General features: G+C 37.8%; 1 protein-coding gene across 5 annotated transcripts in view; it reads right to left on the bottom strand.

Annotated features, from left to right (window-relative positions):
• Nucleotides 1-27,764, bottom strand: part of UBE3A (ubiquitin protein ligase E3A) — a 54,200-nt gene that overhangs the window by 2,701 nt on the left and 23,735 nt on the right. For all 5 annotated transcript variants that reach the window (XM_058824933.1, XM_058824937.1, XM_058824935.1 and 2 more), the window contains 7 exons: nucleotides 19,662-19,972; nucleotides 15,287-16,542; nucleotides 6,991-7,135; nucleotides 3,213-3,418; nucleotides 907-1,071; nucleotides 366-521; nucleotides 198-271 (listed from right to left, as the gene is read on the bottom strand). In XM_058824933.1, coding sequence (XP_058680916.1) covers nucleotides 198-271; nucleotides 366-521; nucleotides 907-1,071; nucleotides 3,213-3,418; nucleotides 6,991-7,135; nucleotides 15,287-16,542; nucleotides 19,662-19,972 — 2,313 coding nt within the window. The remainder of the gene's footprint in view (nucleotides 1-197; nucleotides 272-365; nucleotides 522-906; nucleotides 1,072-3,212; nucleotides 3,419-6,990; nucleotides 7,136-15,286; nucleotides 16,543-19,661; nucleotides 19,973-27,764) is intronic.

The raw sequence follows: 27,764 nt of genomic DNA, 5'->3' as shown, positions 1-27,764 counted from the left end.
CCTAAGGAATTGTACTGATTCAACAATGCTTATACTATCTCCTCTTCTGTAATGACAATACTTGAGAAAAGTGAAATTACACATAAGACATTTGCATCTCCAGTACTACAAAAATACTAAATCTTACAATATTAAAATCATTATGAAGAAACAAGCAGATGAAGTGCTTTCTATCTTACAAAATTAGAAAGAATTACCTAATAATAAGAGAGTCTCTTGTATAGCCACCATCATATTCTGTAGTTTCTTCTAGTGCTTGAAAATCTAAATTCTGTAAGAAGATGATATTTTTAAAAATGACCACTAATTATACGCTCAGTATCAAAAAAAGCTCCACTCTTCTAGTGTATATTGAAAATTCTTACCCTACTTCCACAAATAAGTAATTCAATTTCCTCTGGTCTAAATAAATATTTCAAAGGAGATTCATTGGTCACCATGTGGAATCCTCTCCGAAAGGCCTTGAACTGCTTTTCTACTGATTTATTGAGTATATAGTCAGCATACAGATTGACAAATTCCTGCAAGGAAATAAACCCCAAAAAACCTTAGTGTTTCAACACATGCCACTTTAAGTACCTCCCAAAAAAACAAGACCCCAAAATACATGTAATTCTGTAATGCTATGTAAATTATCTGAGCTCAGTTTTTATTCAGCACCACAAAAGAACAAGTTTCAAAAACTGCTCAAACAGGTCAAACATCCCCCCCGTAGCTATGTATCCATGTATCAATGCTTTCTTTAAGAGAAACCTTTTCTGTTCACAAGCACACTGTGCTATGGCAATTTTGAAAGCCTTTCAAACTTAAAAATTATAAATGAGACCAAACCTTTGTAGGATTCTACATAATTCTACACACAGTATATCAAAGAACTCCAGATGCTGTTTAAAAAGCTGAATGTACCTTTCTGTTCTCATTTGTAATAGGAATTTTATCACCGTTTTCCTTTAAATCATGCATCATTGGATTGCCAAAGAGATCCGTGTGAGATATTTGAAACGTTATCATCATATCATCTTCCACACTTCCTTCATACTCCAGTAAGTCTCTCAAACTCTGATACAGAACCTAACAGAATAAGAAATACATGTCTATCAAAAATAAGTTTTGATAAATTCCACTGAGTAACACACAAAGACATGAAACCACCCTTCTCAAAAAAGGGTTGTTATATTCTACGACACAAGTCACCTAAAAATGTCTCCAAACAATTACTTATTAAGCTCAGTATCTGTAAAGAGAAACAACAGAAGATGTTAAGGTAAAAAAAGATAAAAAAGAAACATGGTAATCAGTGATAACTCCCTTAAAAGAGCCTTTTAGTACCTACCAATCTTCCAAAATGCAACGGTCAAACCTGCAGCTTAAGAGCCTTTAATAACATCTCAAGTCTTTTGAATCTGTCTTTACTTTAGGCATCTAGAATATGTTACACGAGTAAGGGGAACATTTATGAGTTAAAAATCAAAGAAACCCCAGTATTTTATATCAGATAAAATTCAGACAGCAGGCTTTTATCTTCTACTTCTTATTTAAAACTGAAACCAACTAGGAAGTAATCCTGAAGCAACACAGATGGGGCAGTTTTAACATAAGGACATTTATGAACCAAAAAATCACAGGTTTGATCAGAATTTACCAAGTGGAATCTGAAATGACTGTAAGAGTTTGCTCTATGTAAAGGAGCAACCAGGTTTCCTCACTGCTATGCCTTAGGAAAAGCCCAAGACTCTTGGAAACCAAAGCCTATGCAGCAAAGGAACAATTATTTGGCTGCAATAGAAGCAGAGGGGCTAAAGAATACAAAGCAAAGGTGGAAATGACAACTGTGCGCAACTGTATTTTTATAGTGAAGTAGAAAAAGAAATTTCCACCAAATGTTCAAACTGAAATATGAAAGTTTACATGTAAGCCTCAACCTCTCACTGTCTGTGTGTTTTTGATTCTTCCACAGAACCTTTAAAAAGGATCTTGCACTGAAAATTCACTGGACTTGGAACCATTGGTGACGATGGCTGGTGAACATCCTATTCTCCATGCTTTACAGCATTAGTAAAAACACTGGGAGAAATTCACTATTGTGAATTTTATTTTAGGCTTGAGAAGCTCTGAAGTTTAAGTCATATGAGAATACAAAGAGTTAAAAAAGGATTATTTTAAAGTAAATCACCATAGGTATTAGAGGAGAAACATAAGAACAGGGGAGAAAAATTAGGAAAAGCACTGACTGCGCTGTTCCATAGAAATAGATTCACTTTTTTTGGTCACAAAAAGTTTTGAGTATTTAATAAAAGTTAGAGGAAACTCAGGGCACTATTTCTCAACATTATACAGAGAAACTGGTCAAATCTGGCATGCTGTTGTATGTAGCTATCCAAAGCAGACAAGATAACATATTGATTAAACACACCTCATTTTCAAACATGAAACCCGAGTTCTTTTTAGACACTATCATTTTACTAATCTTTTTTGAAAAGATGAAGATTTTGTATAACTGCTTATAAAAGGGAAGCATCCCATGGTTTGAAACTAAATGAAGCTTTTTAACAACTCCTACCAGCACCATGAGGAGAAGCCACTGGTGATCTCTGATTGCAGGTGGAGCAGGGCCAAGACATCCTGCACACACATGTGTGCTCTATCTAAAAAAGCACATGCACAGCTCAGTGCTTGTGTACAGCCACTGGCTGGGAACGGCTGTGTAAAAACGGACACTGATCACTGGATATTCATTAACTGTAGGGATATTCATAAACTGCCTCATCTGTCTCTTGCTTTAGACAAAAACCAGTAAGAACATCACATCTCTGCATATTTATTCTTACTTGCACTTTTTTTTGGGTAGAAATTTACTTCTACAAATAGCTATAAACAGCCTAATCTTACTAGTCTCTTTGGGAAGAGACATGCTTGTTTATGCTTAATAATTCTTAGTAACATTTGGGAGTTTATGTAGCAAAAAACCCCAAACTTTATTGATACTGAGCCCTATTCATTGATGTTACAATTCTGCCTCCTCCAAACCAAATGTAGCAAGAAGTTGTCTTGCTTATGAATTTATTTTAACAAATAACAAATACAGACTGGGAATGCAAGTCACTGGTTATTTCACTTTCACTTCTGACAGTGATCCTGTGTTTAACTGAAATACAGATTAAATGATTGCATGGAAAATGCACTATTTAACTCGAAGAACATAAGGAACTTACAGGATGAGAGTCTGCCAGATCACGGAAAGTTCCTTTTTTGCCCATTAGCTTCCTGTAGACAACCATGGGGAAATGTACATCCAGTATACAGTTGTTGTAAATAGCCAGTCCCAGTACTATGCCAATCAGGGTAAACTGACCCTCAGTTTCAAAAGAGGACGGATTAAACCAAAACAGTTTTGTAGACTCATCATATGTGAACATCCCTGTTAAAAAAAAAAAAATTAAAACCAATTATGGTTACAATTCAATAAAAATGGCACATAAAACATACCATTATAAACCCATTTGCACTAGCCTTTAAGCAATATTTAACTTAACATTATACTGAATTGAATGGCAAAGAGAAATTACTTAGGGTAATGGGAGCTGCTCAAAATACTGTTACATGACCACTAAAAGCCCACAAGAGACCTGTGATACAGTATCTGCAACACTCACTGGAGCTGCAGGTACACAAGCTTTCATCCCCTCCTCTACTGAGGAACCAGCAGCACACTGATAACAGTGATTCTGACTTTGATAAATACAGCAGTACAAGAAAAGAACACAGTTAAAGACATGTGGATGAAACAATCCTGAAGGACTCTAATTACTGAGAAGTGACAGCCTTTCCTCAAAGGCCAGTTCCAGCAAAGGAACAGGACTAGATGCAGCCCTACTACTTCATTGGAAGCTATGATGATGGAGCAGGGATTGACCATCACCCACGATTTTAGAGTTAGATGCCCAAGAGATTTGTTTGCTTGTTTCAAGGACCATTGTTACTGCAGCTATTAAACACATCTTAACTTGAGAGGAAAATGGACCTCGGCATCACAGAAGGGTCTGCAATTTTAACAGCTTGTGACTGTCTAAAGAGAGTGGTTTTGCTTCTCTCATTCACTATTTCAGGAAACCAATTTCCTGCCTAGCTCATGAGCTGACTTCAACAAACAGTTGAACTGGCACACGCCAGAAGTTGCAGGGAGAAAATGTGAAGACAAGAGACAGGCAGAGTGTCTTACCCTTTTGGCTGTAGCAAGACACACGATAGCTCTTGTTTATGAAACTGGAGTGCACAGACTATAAATTATTTATATAAATATTATTTATATATGAATAACATCCACAAAATCTTTGGCTGTAGTAGGACACAAGATAGCTCTTGTTTATGAAACTGGATGCACAGGCTAGAAATTATTTATATAAATATTATTTATATATAAATAACATCCACAATAAAATCCCTAGCTTACCTGACCAAATACTGAAACAAAGTAAATGCAAACCCCATAGACTTAAGGTGAGAGAGAGACCACCCTGGACAGGCACAGTCCCAATAACCTGTTGCTTGTACAGCTGTCACAATTTTCCGGCAGAGCCTAAGAAAAACTGCCCCAGGCTCCTTACTCTTAACACACCATGTCGGATCCATGTGAAGAATATCAACTACATTTGCCACAAAGATTTATCTTGTCAGCTCTTAAAAGATACTCTTGTTTACAACCTATGCAGATGTAAAAAATGATTACAAAGCCACATGAACACAAAATTATTCTGAAGACTGAAAATATTATCTTCAGCCAAGAGATAAAGCCTCTTTCCTCATTCCATGTAAGGCAATAAACTGCAAGCTCACTCAGTCTCTGGGTATTCCCCAGAATGGATTGTGTATCTCAGTAAGTGACATGGCCTGGGTCAGCCATTAGGGGAGCACACAAATAGCAGACTGACCCATCAGATAAGGCAACTGGAAACCAGAAATGGATTAGCAACTCAGGCATATATAGGCCAAACATTATATAGAATCCTGTATGCCATTTTCTGAACCAACTGAAGTAACTTCTGGATTACTGGTACATAAAGCAATGACTTGAACCTTTTGAATATGATGGAAAAGTTAAACTGTCAAAACCAACAACTCCAGCAAACGTCTAATAAGGAAGCATCAACAATTTACTCAGATCTGGAAACCCTTTCAGGTGCAATACAGTATTTTACTCCCTTACCAAAATTAAGACTACAGTACATTAAAATCATAATGAAACACCAGAAGAAACTGGAATCTGCAAGAAGGGCGAAAACAATTGCCCTTGAAGTTACAGGAAGTTATCACTTATTCCTTTACCAAGATTCTTCTGAGTTATTGCCTCCTTTGAGTAAAATTTTAAGGTAGTTTATTATTAAAATACTCAAAAAGTCAAAGAAACTATAATAACAATATACATCTCTCCAAATATACCTATTGAAGACAGACATTTTAAATTCCACTTAAAGGATCCCCACTGTTTTCTCAGGTAAAGAAAGCATTTATAATCAACAAAAGTCACTCATGGTATATCTGGTGCATACATGAACTGCTATACTGCACACATTTCTGCCAAAAGCCACTAAAAAGCTCCCCCCCCGCCGAATTACTATAAATACAAAATATGTGCATACTTTTTTACATTTTTAATACAGAAGTGAAACTTAGCACATGCATACATTTCTAATATATTACCTACCTTTAAATGCAAGGAGTATATACACACTGCTTGGATCTTAGCTTAAGCACATTTTAGCACTACTAAATAAAGAGTAATTCAATACACCCACACAACTTCTGTTTAGATAAACTCAAGTTGAAAATGTATTTATTTTGTGTTGAAAATAAAATTTCATCAATCAAAGTACTAAAAGTTCTTTATTTTACCACACTTCAAAGTAAGCTAATTCAGATTACAAATCTCTTTAAGTTTATAGCATTTTTCAGAGGGAGTAAGACTTGTCTATGATTCTGTACCACTTGTTATAAGAACTGGTTTGCATATGGCAAAGAGCAAGTGCCAAGGTTCAGATTTTTGCTACTGATTCTGGGTACTTGATACTGATACCTCCTTTCTAATCCAGTCAAAATAGATTTCTGTGTATTTTCATCAATCTTCTAAGCTACAAAGCCAAGAACAGCATCTTTATCTTTTAAAATAGTACAGAGAAACCAAATTAACAGCCATGAGCGGTTAGGCTTCTTTAATGGAACCCATTACAGGAAATACAATGTAACATCATATTTCACATAAAATGCAGAATTAGTATAGGAACCTGGCAGATCTCATTGCTGTTCTAACATGAATATAACATTTTCATCTTTTCAGAGTAGCAGACAAGTTGCACACTAGAAGAGGCATGTCCTTGCATAAATGATTGGTGCAGGGAGCAAGAATATGATGGAAGTATGACTGCCGAAACACAAATGTAAAATTTTGGCTCTAATATATAAAATTACTGTTGGTTCTTTAACTACAATCAAATTTGACACTGCTGTGACACTTTGGATCTGCAGAACTGAGACTATCAGATTTATTAAGCTGGAGGAAGTGAAGGAAGTAACTCAAAAACTCCCACAGTCCGACTCTTGCTTTATTGCAGAAGCTCTTCCTTTTTGGTTTGATTACTAATTCTAGAAGCTAATTACAAAGCAAAGGGAGGAGAAATGTGAGAGAACAAACAAAGGAGCCCAGCAAAGAAACCCTGTACTACTGATTTGTATCCAAACAAGTAATGATGGTTCCCATTAACTATATACAGTTACTCCTTCCATCATTCCTCCTTTAGAAGGATGACTGCTGGCAACACAGTGAGCCTCAGTGTCTGGCAAATACTCTGCTGACCATCAATGAACCTGGAGAGCTTCAGAGAGAAACAGCAGTGGATATAAAAAGCATAAACATAGAACAATCCAGTCTGGAAGATCATCCAGGCCAACCTTTTGTGAGAAAAATCTATTAAGCCAGAAAATTATTAGAACACATACCAATATCTGGATTGAAGATTTCTTCCACAACCAGTTGAAAAAATTCTTTGGAAACACCTCCTTCATCTACCCCTTGCTCTCCTTCAAATTCAACATACAATTGCTTCTTCAAGTCCGCAGGATTTTCCATGGCAATCATCTCTAGCTATTGAGTGAAGAGACAGAAAAATTTAATTAGTAAATCTGTTTACTAGAATAGCATAGTAACAAATAATGAAACCAAATGTACCCGCCAAATTTAAGAAGAAAGCAAGCACAAATCCCAACAGTAAAATAAGAGAAATCAATAGTAACCCTAAACCACTCTAAACATGTTTTACAATCTAGGGATAAACAGCAAGAAACTTACCACAGAACTGATCTGTCAGCCCATTAAAGCTCACTGGCTGTTAGCATTCTCTATTTCTATTCTTTTAGGCAGTTACTTAAAACAAGCTATCATTGTGCTGCACACAATTCACAGAAAAAAGAAGAAAAGATGTATTACTGGGATAATTAAATTCATCTGACAATGAAGATTCTGCAATATGATCTACATGTTTGACAATAAATGGCTTTGTGACGGGATTACACAGATATGTTTTCAGAGGGGGAGACAGAAAACAAGCCTTTGATGAGTACTTGTATCTCTCAAACAAAGAGCTGGGGAAAAAAACTAGGAACAAAAAAGACACTAGTATTACAGTCAAATCAACTCCCTCTTCTTGATCCTAATGAAGTCTCAAAACTCTCTTGCTCTTATTTCTTCAGTGCCTTTAAACAGATCTACTGCCCTGCTGCTGTGAAATTGTTCAGTTCAGACCAAATTGAAAGTCTGACATTTTACAAGGGTTTCAAGTCTATTTAAAGGCCATTAGAGGCGACAGAATCACAAAATAGTTTGGGCTGGAAGGGACCTGGAAAGATCTTTAGTTCCAACCCTTCTGCCATGGGCTGGGACACATTCCAGTAAACCAGCTTGCTCAAAGCCCCATCTAGCATGGCCATAAATAGTTCCAGGGATGGGACATTGCCAACCTTCCTGGGCAACCTGCTGCAGTGCCTCTCCACCTTTGCAGCAAGGAATTTCTTCTGAATATCTAATCTAAACCTCTCCTCTATCATATGAGGTTATTTGCCATTGTCCCATCACTACATGCCTTTGTAAAACTTCCTCTCCAGTTCTCATCAGCCCCTTTAGGCGCTGGAAGTTTCTACAGGGTCTCCCAGGAGCCTTCTCTTTGGCTGAGCAACCCCAACTCTCCCAGCCTGTCTTTATAGGAGAGATGCTCCAGCCCTCTGATCATTTTTGCATCCCTCCTCTGGACTCAGCCCAACAGGTCCACATCCTTCTTATGCTGAGGACCCAGAGCTGGATGTAGCACTCCATGGGGGAGTCTCACAAGGGCAGAGCAGAAGGGAACAGTCACCTCCCTTGACCTGCTGGCCACGCTGCTTTTGATGCAGCCCAGGGTGTGGTTGGATTTCTGGGCTGTAAGTGCACATTGCCAGGTCCTTCACTTGCTTACACCAGAAATGTATCCTTTCAGTAAATCAGAAGTTAAGCAAGGATATTTTGCATCTGGTAAGAAATATGCTACTTAAAAGCATAACCACACTGGTTACACATATGCAGCACAATAAACATGCCTATGTGGCAAAGAAAACTCAACAGCAGTAAATTAAGGCACAGATGGACCTGTATACTCTTCTACCAAGACCATATTACTTGTGAGATTTGCCTCTGATAGGGGCTACTGCAAATTGGACTTATCAGTAGGTGTCCTTAACATGATAAACCTTACTTTTTATTTCACTCCCCTACCTTATCCACACATGCCAACTCTCTTTACAGCCCAGAATTTTACTACAGAAGTGTAAAGTAAAAAAGGAACAGAACAGAGAAGGTAAAGGCAGCAGCAATGACACTATGGACTCACAAAATCACACCACCAGCAAGACACATTTTCTCCTGCTAGCTACCAAGTCAGCCAGACGTGATCCAAGCAGCGCAGCAGGGCAGGATGCTACAGATTTAGAGGGGTTATCATAATGGGCTTGAAGACTTTGAAGCACCCCATGCAAAAGGAGTATGTGGAGAAAAAATTCCACTACCTGGTATTGACAACTAAATTTGGAAAGAGGGAGTGTAACTTCATAGCATATACATCTCAGTTAAAAAACCACAAAGGCAAGCTATGAAGACCCCAATAATGACAGCAAGTGAGATTAATCTATATTTCAATCAGTAAACCACAACATTTTCAGAAAAACTTAGTTATGTACCACCTGAGCCATTTGTACAAAAATTTCTTTTCCTAAGGCAACAATGGAGCTCAATCCACGTTCCAAGTAAAACTTGCAACTTTTGAAAAACAGAGAACCAGCATTTATTTTAAAACTGTAAATACAGGTTAAATGTTCAAGCTGGACAGACAGAAATTCTTTTATTTGGATCCCTTCCACTTACAACCAACAGCAATAAAGCTGTGGTTTTTTCCTCCCCAGCCAAGATTTTGTTGGCTTTGTAGTCCTTACCACCAGTAATTTAATATATTGCATGATTTATGAATTTTCATGAGTTCTGAGAAAGCATATGCTGTCTCTGCATTTCTTCTGGGACAGCAAAACTATGTCATAGTGTGAAGGCTCTATCGTGTCATGGAAATTACACTAAGGAAGGTGTTCATAATTATACATATACAGCAGTTAAAGAAATTTCAAAATTATTTCTTGGCTGACAAAAACAGCCTATAAAAAGAGGAAGGAAACAGTCTTAGTTGAGCAATGCTAGCTAGGCAGATTAAAACAGTGCACTGGATGTCTGCAAGGGACTCAGATAAAGGATTATCAAAAATCCAGTATTTTGAGCAAAGCCTGATGCTCCTTGAAGTAGGTTCTATAAGCAGGAAAATGCTGCTAAGCTGCTCAATTCAAAGTTGTGGGTTTAGCTGCTCCTTTGAGTATCTGTGTCAACACTGATGCTCCACAATAAAAACTGAATGCAGTGGGCAACAGCAGCAAACACAACTGTAAGGAGGCACTGAATTTAAGCAGAACTGCAGCCGTGTTTCTATAGGAGGGAATTATGAACTTCAGTTTTTGCTCTCTGGTTCTTAGATGTTTTGGGGCCTGCCTTTGTTTGGTTTTAATAATCATAACTATCTCAACCTTGTCAACATAGATGCTGTGAGGGAAACACAATCATCTGTGTGAATTACTGAAGTTTTAGAAGTTGTTTTCTGTCATGATGGTTTGATTTGCTATGTCATTGAAATAATCACTACATTTTCCAGGGACTTCCTAAAAAGCAGGGACTGCCTAAAATTCCTAAAAATGTCAAAAGCAGCAGAAGAATGTATGACCCGAAAAGCTGAAAGCTGAGAGATGACGTTATAAAGAGTATCGGTATTTTTGTTTGCTGAAACACAACAATGTTCCACAACTTAAGACACTGGGTGATTTTACTTTGTTTACAGGATAACACTGCTTTCCTGAAAGACAGGAATGTGACAGGAATGACAGAAATATGAAATTTAAAATCTTAATGTAACACCTGTGTGCAGTGTTTGGCAATCTGCTTAAAATTGACAGCAATGGAACTAATTTCTATTCAGTTAAAAATGATCACAAACCACCTTAAGATCTATCATAACATAAAGGTTCTCTTTAAGGCAGAGACAGGAATGCTTGCCACACTAGACAGAAAAATGACAGAACACAGCTAATTTAAGCTTGAAAGTACCAGTGACACATTATGACATAAGTTGGTCAACACATTTTTCCAAAAAGCAGCGTGGGAAGTAATAGTTACAGTGACAAAGCAGCCTTTGCTCCAGCTGGTTTTTTTTACAGTTCATGCATTTGGCGTCTGCACACATCAACAGTCACATGCTCTGCACCCAACCAGTGCATACCAGGGCTGACACTTTCATCTGAACACACAAACTTCAACGTGGTCTGAAACGTCAAATCTCCTGAAGTACTTTGCTGCTAATACGGGAGAGAATCTGCCTACTGGGTTCAAGTGTCACAGAAGAGTTTTGGTCATCAAATCACTCAGCAGAGACATTTTCAAGCAGGAGAGGGTTGCTGCCCACTAGCTGTCTGCATTCCATGTGCAATTTGTCAGAGTTTCTAATTTGCAAGCCAAGTACAAGCCTGATTCTGCTGAAGGAATCCACCACGTTTTCACTTGCAGAAGTTGTGTGTCATAACTCACACCCTTTAAATTACTGCTACCTGAGAAGAATGCCACATTTAACCTGGGCCATGGGGGTGGGGGAAGAGTAAACTCTGAAGAAAAGGACAAAAGGAATAGTTCTTGGGGAATGAAAAGGCAGAAGAGAGGATTTAAGGAGGTATTTCCTTTCATTACTACCACACTCACACAAGGTGACTCAGCAGTGCAGCTAACCTATTAAATCTGCTAGACAGAAAAAAGCATGCTAACTACCTTCAGGAACTGCAAACTGAGCTACCAAGTCCCAAATACCAGACTTCCTTAAAAAAAGTGGGGACTAAAGTGTTACAAATTCTAACATTCCACCCCTGTCCCCAGGTGACTTTTCAGACTAACATACATACAAGTAAGTATACAATAAGTATACACTACAAAGAAAGAGGTTTCATTAAATAATTTCCAATAAAAAAAGAAAAAATAAATTTCTGAGGCAAGTTTCATATATGCAAAGAAATTGAAAAGAAGTTTGTAAATAAAATTTTTCCTTAAATATATGTGTTTTAGGGAACTAAGATTCTCTCAACAAGCAACTTTAAACAAGATAATGCCTTCAAGGTATTTACAAAGTATTGCTTCAAATACTTAGTAGAAGGAAAAAAGTCCTATGTTGTTAACAGTAATAAAAAAATCACTTACCAGTGTTCATATTTGCCTTACTGAAGTTCAAGAAGTGAGAATATATACGTATTGAATTCTAAAAGCTAAATTATTAAGTATTGATAGGAGGAAAATAGCTTGGTAATGACTTTATCAGCTCAACTGATCAGCAGAAAGCCAGTATTTAGTGTGTTTGCAAGAAATTGCAAAGGCTGATCAAAGTATTTGTTTGAAAAATATTCAACATCAATAAGAAAAATATGAATAAAACTGTCTCAACCTCATTTTCATCAATATTTTTGAAAATGCTTTTACCAGGAAGTTAGCAGTGATTCCATAGATACTCAAAAAAGTTTCACTGACTTTTCTGTCAAGACACAGGTCTAGTGACATAAATAGTAGTTACAAGTCTGTAAATATTCAAACCTTTGAAGTTCAAAACATATTAAATTTGAGGGTAAATATGTTGGTACGCATAATTAATTACCTGTATGTTAAGCATGTTCAGAAACATTTTGTCACTGAACAGATATACTTTCACAAATGAATATTATTATCTTTGAAAGATCTTTCTGGTATTTTTCAGTGAGACTCTTCCTAAGTTCAATACTGTACACCCAAAACAGCAGCCAACCCTGATGCAAAGTGATCCAGTGCAGCTTTCTCTTAGATTTGATGCTGTCAGTACTGCTACAGAAGCCCATGGTACCCATCTCAGATTCCCATCAGAGCCAGAGCAAACTGTTTTAAGGCTTAGGACATAAGACTGAAGAGCCTCCTCCAGAGCTATTTCAGACCAATTAGGAAGTAATTGTGAAAATTACTAAAATCACTTCTGAACCAATTGCAAAGACTCCCAGTAACAACAGTGTGGAATTCTTGAGCAGATTGGCACTTTCTGACAAAAGACAACAGTGTGGAGCAGTATCTCCCCGGGAATAACTTCCCAGCTACCAGCACATTTGCAGCTTAGAGATTTCCTGAGGTTTGTGTGTGGCTCACACCAAAATGCCCATAAAGTCCATTAGCTTTTGATGGATCTTTCTTTCATGAAGAGTTACAAGTCCTGGGCAAAAACACCCACCCTTTTGAGGTACACAGTGGGGAAAACAAAATGTTGTTTTGCTTATATTAAGCCTGCTTCCTGATAATAAAACTAGGGGCTACCAGTTGTAAAAACCAGTATTTCTCATTCAACTCAATCCTTAAAGGATTTCACATTTTCTTTGAAGAGACTCTGAGCTTTCCAAAATGTATTTCTACTGCATCTTTTCTGATATTAAAATGGATATTAAAATGAGAAGAAACAAATGAAAGAGAATAGGTACACTGTGGCAAACAGCAACATTAGAGCATTCCATTCACTAACACTTCCTGGGGAATATTTAAAATATATTCACTGAGCTATGATACTTTGTATCATCAGTTAAAACATATCAGTAGTTAAAAGGTGGATTCTGTACCCACTTCATACAATACAATAAAATTTTCCCTACTTCCACATCATCCCACAACAGCTACCTTGTAGCATCTCTAAAACAGCACATACTCTTTTCCTCCACTCTGGATGTCACCTCTGTGCTTCATCTCCATTTTACTGAATAGAACCCATTTTCCACTTCTGAGAAATGCCTGGGCTGCACTTGGTCTTTTTGGCTACCACTACAGTTTAGTTCAGACTACCTGAATTTAGAACAATTTTATCTTTTCCCTTTATTTTCTGTCCCCAAATAAACGGTTTAAAATCCTTACTTTCCTTGTGGCTCTGACAGTCAGGTCACCATAATTTAGCATGCTCTGACAGCTTAAATTATCAGCCATAGGAGGATCCATGGCAACTGCCCAGGCATGTAACTCAGGCTGCTAGGCTGAGCAAGAGCTGCTGCAAGTGCATCATAATTTAGATTAGTATGTTTGAGCTTAATCTAATTTAAATTTTCTGAACTTCCTACAGGCCAAGAATGTGCACAGCAGTGACTGTTGAGGCCTTGTTGCAACTTGATGTTGCCCACAAACTTTTTAACCTAAACATATAATTTTTTTGTCCTCAAAGATTTCCCCTTCTACCACAAGCAGTATGTAAAAGAATGCCTTTTCTCATATTTATGGATTTTCTTTCTTATTATCAGATAAAGAGGAAGGTTTGCTCTTGCTCTGCTTAAATTGACATTGAAAAGAACATATTAAAACTAGCTTTTATGATCTTTTACCTCTTCATTTCTTAAAGAGAATGAATTATCCCTCCCTTTTTTCCAGAATTTATGTGTCCAAAGCTGAACATCCAAGGAATAAACTCCATTGCAGTAATATGACAAAATATAACTGGACAGAACTGTAAGTCTGATAGGTAGAGAAACTAGAGTATTCTTATACAAAAAAAAACCTGGTACACAGTATTTTTATATTTATTTGCCTAATATAAAGTTGAGTTTACAGACAGAAGCCACTTCTGCACTGCAATTTCATTTTTTCTTTTGGTACTGAAGACAAATGTTTTCCCTGACAAATCATAATATCAGCAATTCCCATGAAGCAGCTAACTCAAGTGAAAATTCCTAGGCATACAGAAAAATCAAGGTAGCAGGTCATTCAGGGTTCTCACAATTGACTTTCACTGGCAGTTACACTCATTCAATTTAAGTACAAGTAACAGCTGGGCTGAGAGGCAAAATGAGAGGTAATTTCCCCAAACTCTCTCTAAACACCTCTCTAGGTCTTCAGTAACAAGTTTTAAAGCAGTTGGTAAAGTTAAAAATTTCCTGTGCTTTTATAACAAAACACAGGAAAATGAGTTTTTGAATATTACCAGCTTTAACAAAAAAAAAAAAAAAAAAAAAAAAAAAAGGAAGGTCCTAAAATAAAGAACATATTAAGGTTCCTATATGGACCTATTTACTGTAAAATAGTTTGTATCCTGTATGATTCTCCTCTTCAAAAAATGCATAAACAAATGGCATTAAGTTTTAATTAAAAGAAGTCAGCAGATTCAGAAACAGGCTGCTCTCACACTTCTTTGGTATTAACAGGTCTTTCTACCTTTGTCAGTCATATCAGTATTTGCACCAAATTTAAATAATGCTTTATTTCTAGGACTTTTTATGTCCACAAGAAGAGTACACAACTAAAATGTTTTAATTTTAACTTCCATCTGAAAATCCCTACCCATCAGAAGACCATTCAGGACAGTGCAGAGGACAAGGAAACAGAAGCTGCTTACTCTCACCATCAAGATCTGTGCAGGATCTGATAATGGGGAATAAGAGCTATTTGATACTTTATGACATCTAAATCTGCAGAAGTAGTTCTGATGAATATAAAGATCTCCAGCACCATGCTTAGAATTCAAACAATAAAGCTGTCTGAGATTCTTCTGGAGGAAATCTAGTCTATGTGACTCACACAGAGTCCTTTCCAGTGACTCCAAGCCCACGCAGTTTGCACGGTCAGAGCCAAGAAGCCCCGTTGCTGCTGACTTACCCGGACGAGCGCGTCGTCGATGATGTGATCGCGCCGCACCTTGAGCCGCAGGTAGGGGTTGAGCTGCTGCCCCTGAACCAAGCTATAGAGCACAGTAATGCGTCTCTCACTGTACATCCGGATCCTATTGTCATAATACAATCCCAGGTTCTTGGTAACAGCATTCAATATGAAGGGACAGGTCATAAATGAGAATTTATTCTCTGTTTCTACTTTGAAGAAAGTGTAGTCTTTGTCCATTTCTAGAACATCATTCAGTGGTTCATTAATAAATTCTTCAAAAGGGATAAGTGGTTTTCTGCAATCTATAGTTTTAACACCAAGTTCAGTTTCCAGGGGGTCTACTCGAGGACCTTTTTTATTTCTTCTTTCCTCACCCAACAGCTCTTGAAGAGTTAGTTCACTTGATTCTGGGATGGGTTCTTCATCCTCCTCTTCGTTATGATCTGTATCCACATCCCCTCCTACTACATTTGCATAGTAAACCATTTTCAAGCACTTCGAAGCAGCAACAACAGCATCATCATCATTCACTAGGTTACGACTATTGAACTCGTTGCTTATGACTTTGTAAGTAATAAGCTGCTGAAATGTTTCCATCATTCTCCGAATTTGATCTGCTCTGTACTTAGACCACAATCTGACCAGTTTTGCTTGAGCTGCAAGGGGCAGTTTGCTCATTGCTTTGCAAAACAATGGTAGAGCCATTTCCAGATATTCTGGGCTATGAAGATTGCCATTCTCCATAACGATAATAAACAAATTCAGATAGTTAGGATCCCGAGAGTACACATTATGGTAAGTCAAGTCACATTCCACATTAGGTGACAAGTACACAAGTGCATTTAAAAAGGCAGTTTCTATTTTTTCATTAGAAAGTAACCTATCATAGACCCGCCTGACTGCTTCAATATCTACAGACACTTCATCTGGGCCTAGTTTTTGGAGGTTATTATCTCCCTGTGTGCTATCACCTATTCTTGATGATGAAGATGATGATGCACCAGAATCCTCTTCCATAGCAGCAGCCGAACAGGCAGCTTTTTCCTTTTCATCTTCATCTTTGTCTTCATCCTTTCCTTGAAGAGACTTTAGCTCCTCCTTGGTGTGCTGCTTGGTTTTTCGGAAACTCTGCACCAGTGCTTCAGCACTAGAAAACACTCTCCCAATCACCCGGATTAAAGGGGAATAATCCTCTTTTTCTCGACATAGTTCAAGAATTTCATATATCTTGTCTTCTGTTAGGAAGGTCACATCTATAAAACGATAAAGATATTAGTTTTACTAATATAAAAATTAAAAAGATAATATACTTCTGGTTTGCCCTAAGAAACCTGTGTGTCATATCATCACTAAAACTGCAAAAACAGTGTCAGTACTGAATAAATTCAAGACAGATACTTTCTAATTTCATTAGCATGAAAAATCATTACTTCATTCACTGACTTAGTAAAATATTTTATTCATGGATGTCAATCAGAATGTGCACAATAGTGAAACTGTTTTGCAGCCAATTAACTACATTAGGTAGTTAACAGTACTGTATTGTCTAAACATGTGCAATCAGTAAGAGGTTTAAACTTTAAAAGCCTTAATGAATAAGGCTGTGACAATACAATCTTCTGGTAAATCTGCATAGTTAATATGTAAGTCATTAAACTAAACAAACTAGACTGTATCAACCTCTTTTTTCAAAGCAGACCCTGAAGAAAAGACTCAATCACTTGTTTTGTTGTATGTTAATGGGAATATAAGATTTCTTATTTCTCTTTTTAATGCTTTCTGCAACTGTTTTTAGACTAAACTGATGCCGTAAACTCTCCCAAACCCTTCAATATATGCTCTGAAATTTAGGCTGCCTTCTAAATTACACATACAGCGTGGCATGTAGATTATGTCTTTGTACATTAGGCCTCACTAAGAAAAGCAACTTGGGTATACTAATCAACATGTTATTCAGAGGAACAAGATGGTTTACACACATCATCTGCTCCAAATACCTGTCTGTTCTCCCTCTCCCCAAACTCCTGATACAAAATAAGTCATTCAAAGAGTCCATTTGTTATTTGAAATCTTCCTTTCTCTTTAGAAAAAAGAAAGAAAACATTATTTATAGCTTTCTATGTTACTTCTCAAACAGAACCCACAGATGCTTTCACATCAGGTGATGATTTACAGTAGAATTACTGTAAACATGATCACACCCTAAAAAGATATTCTAGTTTAAGCAGATTCTTCTGAACTGACACATAATTTAGAACTAAAACAGAATCAGTTTAATAGCATCTCCAGAGAAAACATCTAAAAATTGTATTCACCGACTGTGCTAGAACTACCTACCTCTCCAGAAAGAAGTGTATCATTTTAATAGAAATGTTTAATAAACATGTTGTACATCAAAATATTTTGAAATGTGATTACCTACACTGATACTCATTCCAAGAAGTCATTACATTAAAAATACAAATTAGATGATACAGACAACCTATTGACTTTCACAGAACCCCAAGCCACTCTCAGAGCACATGTAACACAGGGAAGGTTGGGCTTATGTCTTCAGCTTAGATTGACTTCCAATCTGAAGACACTGACAAATCTCAAAACTACTATCTGTCCTGCTAAAAAAACAGCTCTACTGAAAATGTTGTGAAAGGATTCAAGCTCAGCACAACATCTATTTTTATCTGCTGCAGTGCATGCTCAGGAAGCAAAACTTGTCTTAAAAGAAGTCTTAATTTTCTTGTGTTAAGACAAATTTACCTGCTGATACAGATGATATTCCATGACATGGCTCCTCAAAATGAGGACCAGAGTCTCAAGTTTATTGACTCTGGACCACAGACATTATTCATAGCATAAAAATTATCAGCACACACTGACAATTCAACAATATTATAAATTTCAGATTTCCATACTTCAACAGGAATTTCCTCATTCACTCTTTTAAAGGTGTTAGTAGTTCAAGAACTCCGGAAAAGTAATTTAATTATTTCTGAAGCATATTTCTTTCAATTTCTTAAGAATTTTTAATCCTATGTCAAGCATAAAAGCAAGCTGCACATCCTTTTCCTCGGCTTTGCTAAACTTTGCTGCAGATTTTCCAGCAACTGTTGTAGCAGACCTTAAAAAAATTCAGAATGCTAGATTCCTTCGACATCACCCAATTCCAAAGGTAACTAAGCCTCAGATGAGCTTTAAGAATGCATTAAAAGCTCTCTGTCTATACAGCTACAAAGGAATGTCAATACTTGGGATGATCCAAGAGAGGAAGTCTGAGTCACTGCTGTAGCCAACAGACTGTCTCTGGAGCTAGGTTCAGAAGACTCTTAGGTACCTGCCTTGGGGAGAGGGGATGGTTAGATAGAATAAGGAAAATTCTGTATCTGAAAAGCTCCATTAATAATACAAAAAAAATCAAGAGGAAAAACACAAAACAGACTTAATGTGCCTCTTGCTCATCTAATGCTACATTTCCTTCCCTTTCCCCTTCCTAATGTTTGCCTCTCTGCTTATTCAGATCATAAGTAATTTGGGTATAAATTTATCCTTGCATCAGATAAAGAAGAAACTGGTGCTGGAATATCTTGGGTTGCTTATACCACAGTACTATGTTTTATTGCTAATTCTATAGGGTTTTTTAAATCCTTGCTGTACATTAGTAAAAAAATTCACCTTTAGCTAAAATAAATGAATCTGGACTTGTGTTCATATCACTTTTTGGCAAAACACTTAAAGGTGGTCTGCTCAAAGGTTAATGGCTTTAAAAACCATTTGGCCTGGTTTGTGGACATGTTTGCATCACGGGTTAAGGTGACAACTAACATTATTCTATTAGTATGTATTTAGTATTAGAGATTGCTTGAAAAGCTAAACAGAAGTTAGAAAACATATGCACAGAACAGTATTTCATTTTACACTGGCTTAATAATAACTGTTCTCAAACATTTTTTAGCTTGGTGAATGTATTGCCTATCACTTACTGCATTATTTATTTGATCTGTTAAGTTTCTCAACATAGGACCTGAAATTAGTTCAAGCATAACTTTTATAATTTATTAACTGCAGAATAACTATGAAACTAGCAAAACTAAAAGAGTCATACAACAGCACTTAAAACTTTTCCATATTTGCAAAAATCACTATTCTTGTAAGACAACAAATGCATGCTTATTTTAACAAAGATGTGGTCAAGATCTAGATTTGGAATCAGTGTTCAGCCTTAATCCATGCATTTTTCTGAATCCATAGGAAAATACTCAACTGTCTAATATTCTATTTTACTAAAGTCAGTAGAACACCACCAGAATTAATTCTGTTGGCTTGTACTTGTGCATATGAAATGTGTTTTATTTTATGAAAATTGTAAACATCTTACCTTTAAAGTCATCTCTTGGGCCTTGCATTTCCTTCTTGTTCATTTTTCTGTCAGTGCAGGAATTGTTATGGGCACCTTTGGAATTGTTTTCTAGGTAAGCTGAGCTCGTTCCTTTCTTGGAGGGATGAGGATCACAGAGTTTTGCATTAATCTTATAAAGCTCGAGGGCCTTAATGGCTGCTGCATTGTTATCCATTCGGAGAAAAGTTGGACAGGAAGCACAAAATTCATTCGTGCAGGCTTCATTTCCACAGCCCTCGGTTAACTGGTGGTAGTAGCGCTCTATTAGATGCTTTGCAGCTGCTCGCTTCCTGTAGCAAACATTCAAACAGTAAGTACAAGGATTAGTGGAGCTTTCACATACAAAGCTCATTCAATAGCATCAGCAAGGCAGAGATTAGTCAGGCACTGAAACACAAGATTTCTGTCAGAGAGAACACAGTAGAAGATTTTTTTAAATGCAGGATTCTCATCTTGAAAAATGCAAATATATTTAACGCACAATTTAATTTTTGGGTTCTATGTAAGTAAAAGATAAATCCTGTTTATGCAGTTTTCAGCTTTACATGTAGTGCTACAGTGGAGACAATCTTGTACAGTTCTGAACAATCTCAACTGTTGCTAAAAAAGAGAGCAATTTGGATGCAAAACAAGGCTGCAACTGAAACAAAACTGAAAGTTGTACAGGTGTTGAATCTAATATATAGTACTGAGGCATGGCTGCCACTGACAGATGAAAGAGGCATGAAACACAAACAATTCATTTATTTAGCAATAAAATCAATACTCTACTATTTTACCCATTTTAACAAGATTCCAGATGACTAAATTATCATTTTTAGTCTATTTAAATCTGAAAAAAAAATATTCCTTGATTAATTAAACTGATGCTAAAAACACAATTACAGATAACCTCAAGGCTGGATATATTCATCCTCAGCTTAAATAAATTATACGGTTGTCCAAATAAAACAAAAAAACAATCCCAAAAAGTGCTATCTGCCAAATCCTTCTGTTTCTCCTGCCATTATAGTGTCAAGTATGTATTCTAAAAAATCATAGCTGTATTGCTGTACAAGTCCAGGGCTCAGTACTATATATATGCACAAAAGAAAATGTAACTGCCTTATTAATAAGGCCACAGACTTCTACAGAAACATGCAAATAGTAAAGAAATTACTGGAAAGCTGCAGGTAACCAGGACAGAAGCAGCTGCATGCAGCATCGAGAGCACCATGTTTGACCACATTTCAGAAAGAAACCCCTAAACTTTGACTGCATTTAAAATAATAAGTTATTAATGAAAACTACCAGCTATGAAAGATTTCAAACATTCTGACTAGGTTTTACATACAGGCTTTTTATGGAACTTCACTGATACAATACTACTAAGATTAGAGGAGCAGAAATTGTGATATTAACTTAAAATTGCATTTCCTGATGTCAATGTATGTGCAGATTCTGCATAGAACAAGTACTTCAGAACTGAAGTGCTAGACCCACTGGCACTACTCAGCATTTGCTGCACCTTGCTGTTAATAATGGCTGGTTAAATAGCAGTTTCAATGCAGTTACTTCAAAAGGAAAATGTTCTGAGAGTGACTACTGATTACTCAGCAATAAAACCTCTGCTTCTTTCTCTTCACTCTTCAAGATCTCATGATCCCAGAGAAGAAAATACATCTTACAAGGAAAACAATTACTTTGATGTCTACCTGAGCTTTCATTGCCTGGAATGTTTTTGTTCCAGGGAACAGAAAGCAAACAAAAAACCAACTGAGGTGAAAGGTTTCCATGGCACTTTGACATGGATGTGGAAAGAAAAAGCAGCATGAGCAATATCATTAAAACCATTACTGTGTAACAGGGAATAGCTATACCCTAATCTAAGGGAAGTGTTCTGGTCTCACATTTTTATATCTAGACTTATGAAAATCTGCCTCTCTCCACGTACATCTAAAAATAAGTGGGTTTTTTTAATCTTGTCTTTCATACTTCAGCCATTAGTATAGAGGCTTTAAGAAAAACCACCTAAATCCCCTCAAAGCAACAGTGTTTTAGTACAACTTGGAACAATAAATTATTTCCGAGACAACTATTTCTGAATGCAAAATTTCGTGCTTTGATCATTCCTGACCTTCAATCATTCCACACCTCCAGATTTAGAGTGTGAAATATTGTAATTTGCAAGCAGGTTAAGTATTTATATATGAAAAAGCTCAATTTTTACACCTGAGATGTGGCAACCAACATGCACACCTTTCTAGCTCACATATCTAGTTTGAATAAAGTTCTATCAATGTATAAACACTGATACATTAACAACACATTTTATCATGTTAAACAACACTTCACTTTAACCAGGTTATGTCTGAGATGCCAGTAAATAAAGCTAAGCTTAGACTTGTCTCTAACAGTTTTCTGAAGGACTCAACATTTTTTTTGCTTTTAGTTTTTAGCTACTGATCACTTCTCAAACTTTGTCATGCCTACAATAAGTCTGTTTGTACAAACACTTTTATTTTAACTTGTGGCTGGCAACTCACTGACTCAAGTTCTCTGAAAGTCTATTAGAGACAGAAGGTTGTATTTTTAATTTTTCTTTTTTAAATCAAGTATGGAAGCGAACAATATGGTGTACAACAGTACTAGAATACAGCAATGTTAGAATTTCATAGAATTTCCTTAGTTGGAAGTGACTCACAAGGATCATCGAAGTTCAATTTCTGGCCCTGCACAGCACCATCACCCAGAATAACACCATGTGCCTAACAAACAATTCTTGATCTTAGGCCTGGCACTTTGACCGCTTCCTTGGGGAGCTTGTTCCAGTGCCCAACCACTCTCTGAGTGAAGAACTTTTTCCTGATATCCAACCTAAATCTTCCCTGACACAGTTTCACGCCATTCCCTCAAATCCTGTCACCACAGAGAAGAGATCAGTGTCTGCTCCCTGCTTCCCCTCACCAGGAAGCTGTAGACCATGATGAGGTCTCCCCTCAGTGTCCCTCTCCAGGCTGACCGGCCCAAGTGAACTCAGCCACTCCTCATATGGCTTCTCCTCAAGGTGCTTCATCTTTGTAGCCATCCTTAAGATGCTCTCTTAACAGCTTTGTATCTTCCTCATATTGCAATATCCAAAACTGCACACAATATTCAAGGTGAGGCTGTCCCAGTGCAGAGCAGAGTGGGACAATTCCCTCCCTAGCCCAGCTGGCCATGATGTGCCTGATGCCCCCCAGGGCATGGCTGGCCATCCTGGCTGCCAGGGCACTGCTGGCTCATGTTCAACTTGCCACTGACCAGGGTCCCCAGGGGTCTTTCTGTGATGCAGGTCCCAGGAGCACTTGTATTTGCTGAGCTTCATGTGGTTGGTGGTTGCCAACCTCTAATTTGATGAGGTCTCTCTGCACAACCTGGCTGCCTTCCAGGGAGTCAACAGCCCCTCCCAATTTAGCATCACTGGCAAACCTGCTCTGTATACCTTGGAGACCTGCCTCCAAGTCACTGATGAAGATGTTGAGGAGGGGCAAGGATGGAGCTCTGTGGAACTCCACTAGTGACAGGTCACCAGTCTGATGTCACCCCATTTACTGAAACCCTGTGTGCCTGACCTGTGAGCCAGCTGCTCACCCCTCACATGATGTATTTATCCAGCTGTGTTCTGGACATTGTATCCAGAAGGATACTGTAAAATGACAGTATTGAATGCTTTATGGAAATCCAAAAAGATTATATCAACTGGCTTCCCTTCCTCAACTAGATGGGAAGCCTTATCATAAAAAGAAATTACGTTTGACATGAACCAGCGGTGGCTATGACTGATGTCTGTGGTGTTCTTCAGCTGTTTTTCAGTAACTCCCAGAATAATCTTCTCCATAATTTTACCAGGAAATGATGTGAGAGTGACAGTCCTGTAGTTTGGAGGGTCATTCTTCCTGCCCTTCTTGAATATTGGGCCAACATCAGCCAGTCTCCAGCTGACTGAGAAGTCTCCAGATTCCCAAGATCACTGAAAAATCCTTGAGAGAGGCCTTGTGATGACATCCGCCATCTCTGAGTATTCTTGTAAGAATTCCATAAGTCCCCATAAACTTACAGGGATCCAGCTGGATCCTTCCCCTCTCCCTGGCAGCTACTCCACAGACTTTTCACCTTTTCAGACTTTTCATTACCTCAGACAAATTTAGGTAAATAAATAAAATAAATTTCAGTGAGGATACAGACCTCAGAAGGTAGAAGGGAATTTACCAATCCTTCCACAAGAGCTACCCTTACTGAGGTTCACCAACAAAAAGACTTACAGAAAATGCAGTTCTGAGTAAGTCAGTGTGAGATTTTCAGACATTCCATACCACATTCCCACTGGTGTACTTCAGGTATTAGTATCACTGTCCATTGCCAAAAGCCCACATTTCTTATTTCTACATTATTCAGCAAAAGAACTTGTAGCATAATCTCTGTATTGTCCACAAGTGACAACTTGATCTCTTTCTACATTCCCCTGCTCATTTAGTATGCTGAAAACAAAAGTTCTTGGCTTGAGGCACTAAAACGGGTTCATCAAGCAAAGTAACATAAAACTACTCTCTATTCTTAGCTCATGCTACACTCGTGAAGAGCACAGCTCTCTTCAAGTTCCTATAAAGGGATCTGGTCAAGAGCAGCTGGTCCCTTACAAAACTCAAGGCCTGGCTCACTGCTGCCCATGAGCACACACAGTTACTACTGTAGCTCAGGCTGTAGTGACTGACCTGCATAAACATTTCCAAATATCCATTGTTGTTGCACATCCAACAATGAAACTGCACTGGTGTGGCTGAAGTTGTAAACATTTCACAGGCATATTCTTATGACTGAAAGAAAACTTCCCACTCAGTGGGCCTTGTATAACCTCCCCAAGCAATGCTTCAGTGAGGAGGAGAGGCACCTAAAATAGACACTCAACTTCCTTCTTTAAAGTCCAACAATTTCACAAGCACACTTTTCTGTTTAAAACGAAATTAGCATTTATTAGTTTGTAGCAGTTACAGAAAAAGAATTGCTTTTAGGCTTTCCATGTGTTCTTTAGCTAATAAAAAGCCAGATAGTAGTACTTTGCATTTGTAATTTAAATGGTGCCAAAATTGTGGAATATCATGAGAAACATGTATAACCAAGACAAAGGTGAACTGGGCTGTATTTTCTGTAGTAATTTTGCAATGTCTAAAACCTGTAAAAAACAGGGATTGAGTGTACTGGTTCAAAAGTTCCTATGAAACAGAATGTAATTTGCATTTCTCAAATACCTTAAACTAAATACTGGAGAAATATCATGTAATGGAATCTCTTGCCTTAGAGAAAATTAGGAGTTTAAACATTAATGGAATTTTTGAAAGATTTGAAGCATGTAATAATTTAAAATTCACCTACAAAGCACTTACATTCAAGTTTACATTTACATTCAAAATGTGCCTGAAGTTTAAAATATCTGCATAACTGCAAAATTTTTGCTTGTAAGTTTACCTAAATTTTAGAAATACAAATGAATGTTTCATACTTGTCTGGAAATAGCAGCACGAAATAAGCTTCTGAATGGTTTTTGCTTAGGATACAATAACTATTATATTATTTTTACAAACAAATCTCTCATTGGACAGGGGTGCTGGAGGGCAGGAAGGGATCTGGACAGGATGGATTGATAGGGCCAACAGCATGAAGTTTAACGGGGTGAAGTGTCAGGTCCTGCACTTGGGCTACAACAACCCTGTGCAACACCACAGGCTGGAGCAGAGAGGCTGGGAAGCTGCCCAGTGGAAAAGGACCTGAGGGTGCTGGTCACAGCAGCTGAACATGAGCCAGCAGTGCCAGAAAGCCAATGGTGACCTGGCCTGTATCAGCAATAGTGTGGCCAGCAGGATGAGGCTGTGATCTCCCTGTCCTTGGACCCTGAATCCCATCTCCAATTTTGGACCACTTAGTGAAAGCAAGTAATTGAGGTGCTGGAGTGTGTCCAGAATAGGGCAATGGAGCTAATGAAGAGTTTGGAGCACAAGTCTTAGGAAGACCAGCTGAGGGAGCTAGGGGTGTTTAGCCTGGACAAAAGGAGGGCGAAAAGTGACCTAATCACTCTCTACAACCACCTGAAAGGAGGCTGTAGCCAGGTGAGGGCTGGTCTCTTTTCCCAGGCAGCCAGTGACAGGACAAGAGGAAAATGGCATCAAGCTGTACCAGGGGAAGTTCAGGTTGGACATCAGAAAAAATTTCTTCACTGAAAGGGCTGTCAAACTTTGGAATGGGCAGTTCACAGAGGTAGTGGAGTCACCATCCCTGCCTGGAATTGTTCAAGAAACGCCTGGACGGGGAATGTAATGCAATGGTCTAGTAGATAAGGTGGTCATTGGCCAAAGGCTGGACTCTGTGACCTTGAAGTTCCTTTTCAGTCTTGATGATTCTATGATTGCTCCAAGATAGCTAATTTCATTAAATGGAAATCTACAACAGCCTGTTTTACAATGCCTATTAGGAACTTAGAAGTGCCAAAATGTTCATAAGCAATTTTCTTAATAGAAAAAAATAAAAGCATTAATATGCATAGAAACCCAGGAAACAGATTTTTTAGTACTAATAGCAAAATAACTTTCAATAGATGTGTTTGTGGAATAAAGAGACACATCTGCAGCAGTTATACTACACTTTGGAAAGAAGACGACCAGAATGCCAAAAACTGTTAAAGAAGGTGTTGTAGATGGTAATCTTTGTGAAGTTAAATATTGCTTTGTGCAAGTTTCAGCTTCAAACCTTGCATGCTGATTTTCCTGCTTCTGTTTAGCTAGAGTAAGAAGAGCAGTGCTAGAAAAGACAGGCTTCCAATAATAGCACTGCCCACACAGAGCCTTTAGAAGAGCCCTGCACACCAAACTGCCAAAGAGTCCACCCACAGCTGGAGCCCAGCCCTTTGTTCCAGCAGTGCTGTAACACCTTTTGCCTGCCTCAGCCTCTGGCCTCACAGCAAATGTGGGTCTGGCAAACATGCCTGTGTATAGGGCTCACATTTTCCAAACCCCACTCTTTCCAGTGCGGTGTATCCCAATAGTAGGGGTGGATTGTGAGCTCTGCTTGGACCATACTGGTTTAACCCAAGGGACCTTGCTTCCCACTGTGTATTCTAGATCCAGTGTGCTTCTGGGAATATCATGTGCTGACAAAAGCGTGACATTTCCTCAGAAAGGGCAACCCTGAGAACAGAAGGTCTGTCCTGGCTATATGGAGCAATGCAGGAAGACAGGGAAAGGGAGCAAAGAACACAGTCAGCATCTATCTCACAATCTTGTCTCAGAAAAATTGTCTTGCTACAGTCATATTAAAAAACAGATAAGGGTTTCAAAATTGCAAAGAATCCCATCCTCAAAAGCAGAGAGAAGGAAAGATGAAAGCACAGAAAGCTGTATGAAGACAGTCATACCTTTGCTTGATAAAAAAAGTCAGAAAACACATGAACATAAAAGAAGTTACTGTTAAATAATCAAATTATGTGATTTAGTGCTAAATCACACAGGTTTTAAAAAAGTTATATGAATCGAAAGGGAAAGTCAATGGAGATGTGTGACAGGAGCAGCCAGAAAATGCTGACCTTAACAATTCTAAGATAAAAGACTTGTAAATCTGAATCAGCACCAAGATGTTCATGTTCATCACATGGAGACCCAGAATTTGAAAAGCCTGGGATAAGCAAGACTTACCTATGCAAAATTTTGCTGTGTAAGAATCTGAATATTTTCTTTAAATTTCTTTTCATGCAAACATGTGAAACATATATGACTATGCTCTTGGTATGAAGCTTTGCAATTCAAAACATGGAAATAAATAAAGTAATTACATCAGCCAGCCAGAGCAAAACCAACCATTCATTGTGCAAACAAAAATCCACTTGCTTTAGTCCCTGCATTTACTAATGAATTTTAGGCATGTAAATAACATAGTAACTATTTTTAGCAACACAGCAGGCTTGCAGGTCACAACTCTACCATTCAACCTGCCATTCCACCTTATGTGGCAAGAGCAGCTATGCAGAAGAATTGCAAACATTCTCTGTAACAGGTGTAGTCCATATCACATTGTGAT

Source organism: Ammospiza caudacuta, chromosome 2, assembly GCF_027887145.1.
Source record: "Ammospiza caudacuta isolate bAmmCau1 chromosome 2, bAmmCau1.pri, whole genome shotgun sequence".
Lineage (NCBI taxonomy): Eukaryota > Metazoa > Chordata > Aves > Passeriformes > Passerellidae > Ammospiza > Ammospiza caudacuta.
Note: the sequence above shows the minus strand (reverse complement) of the source record. Positions and strands in the feature narration are given on the sequence as shown.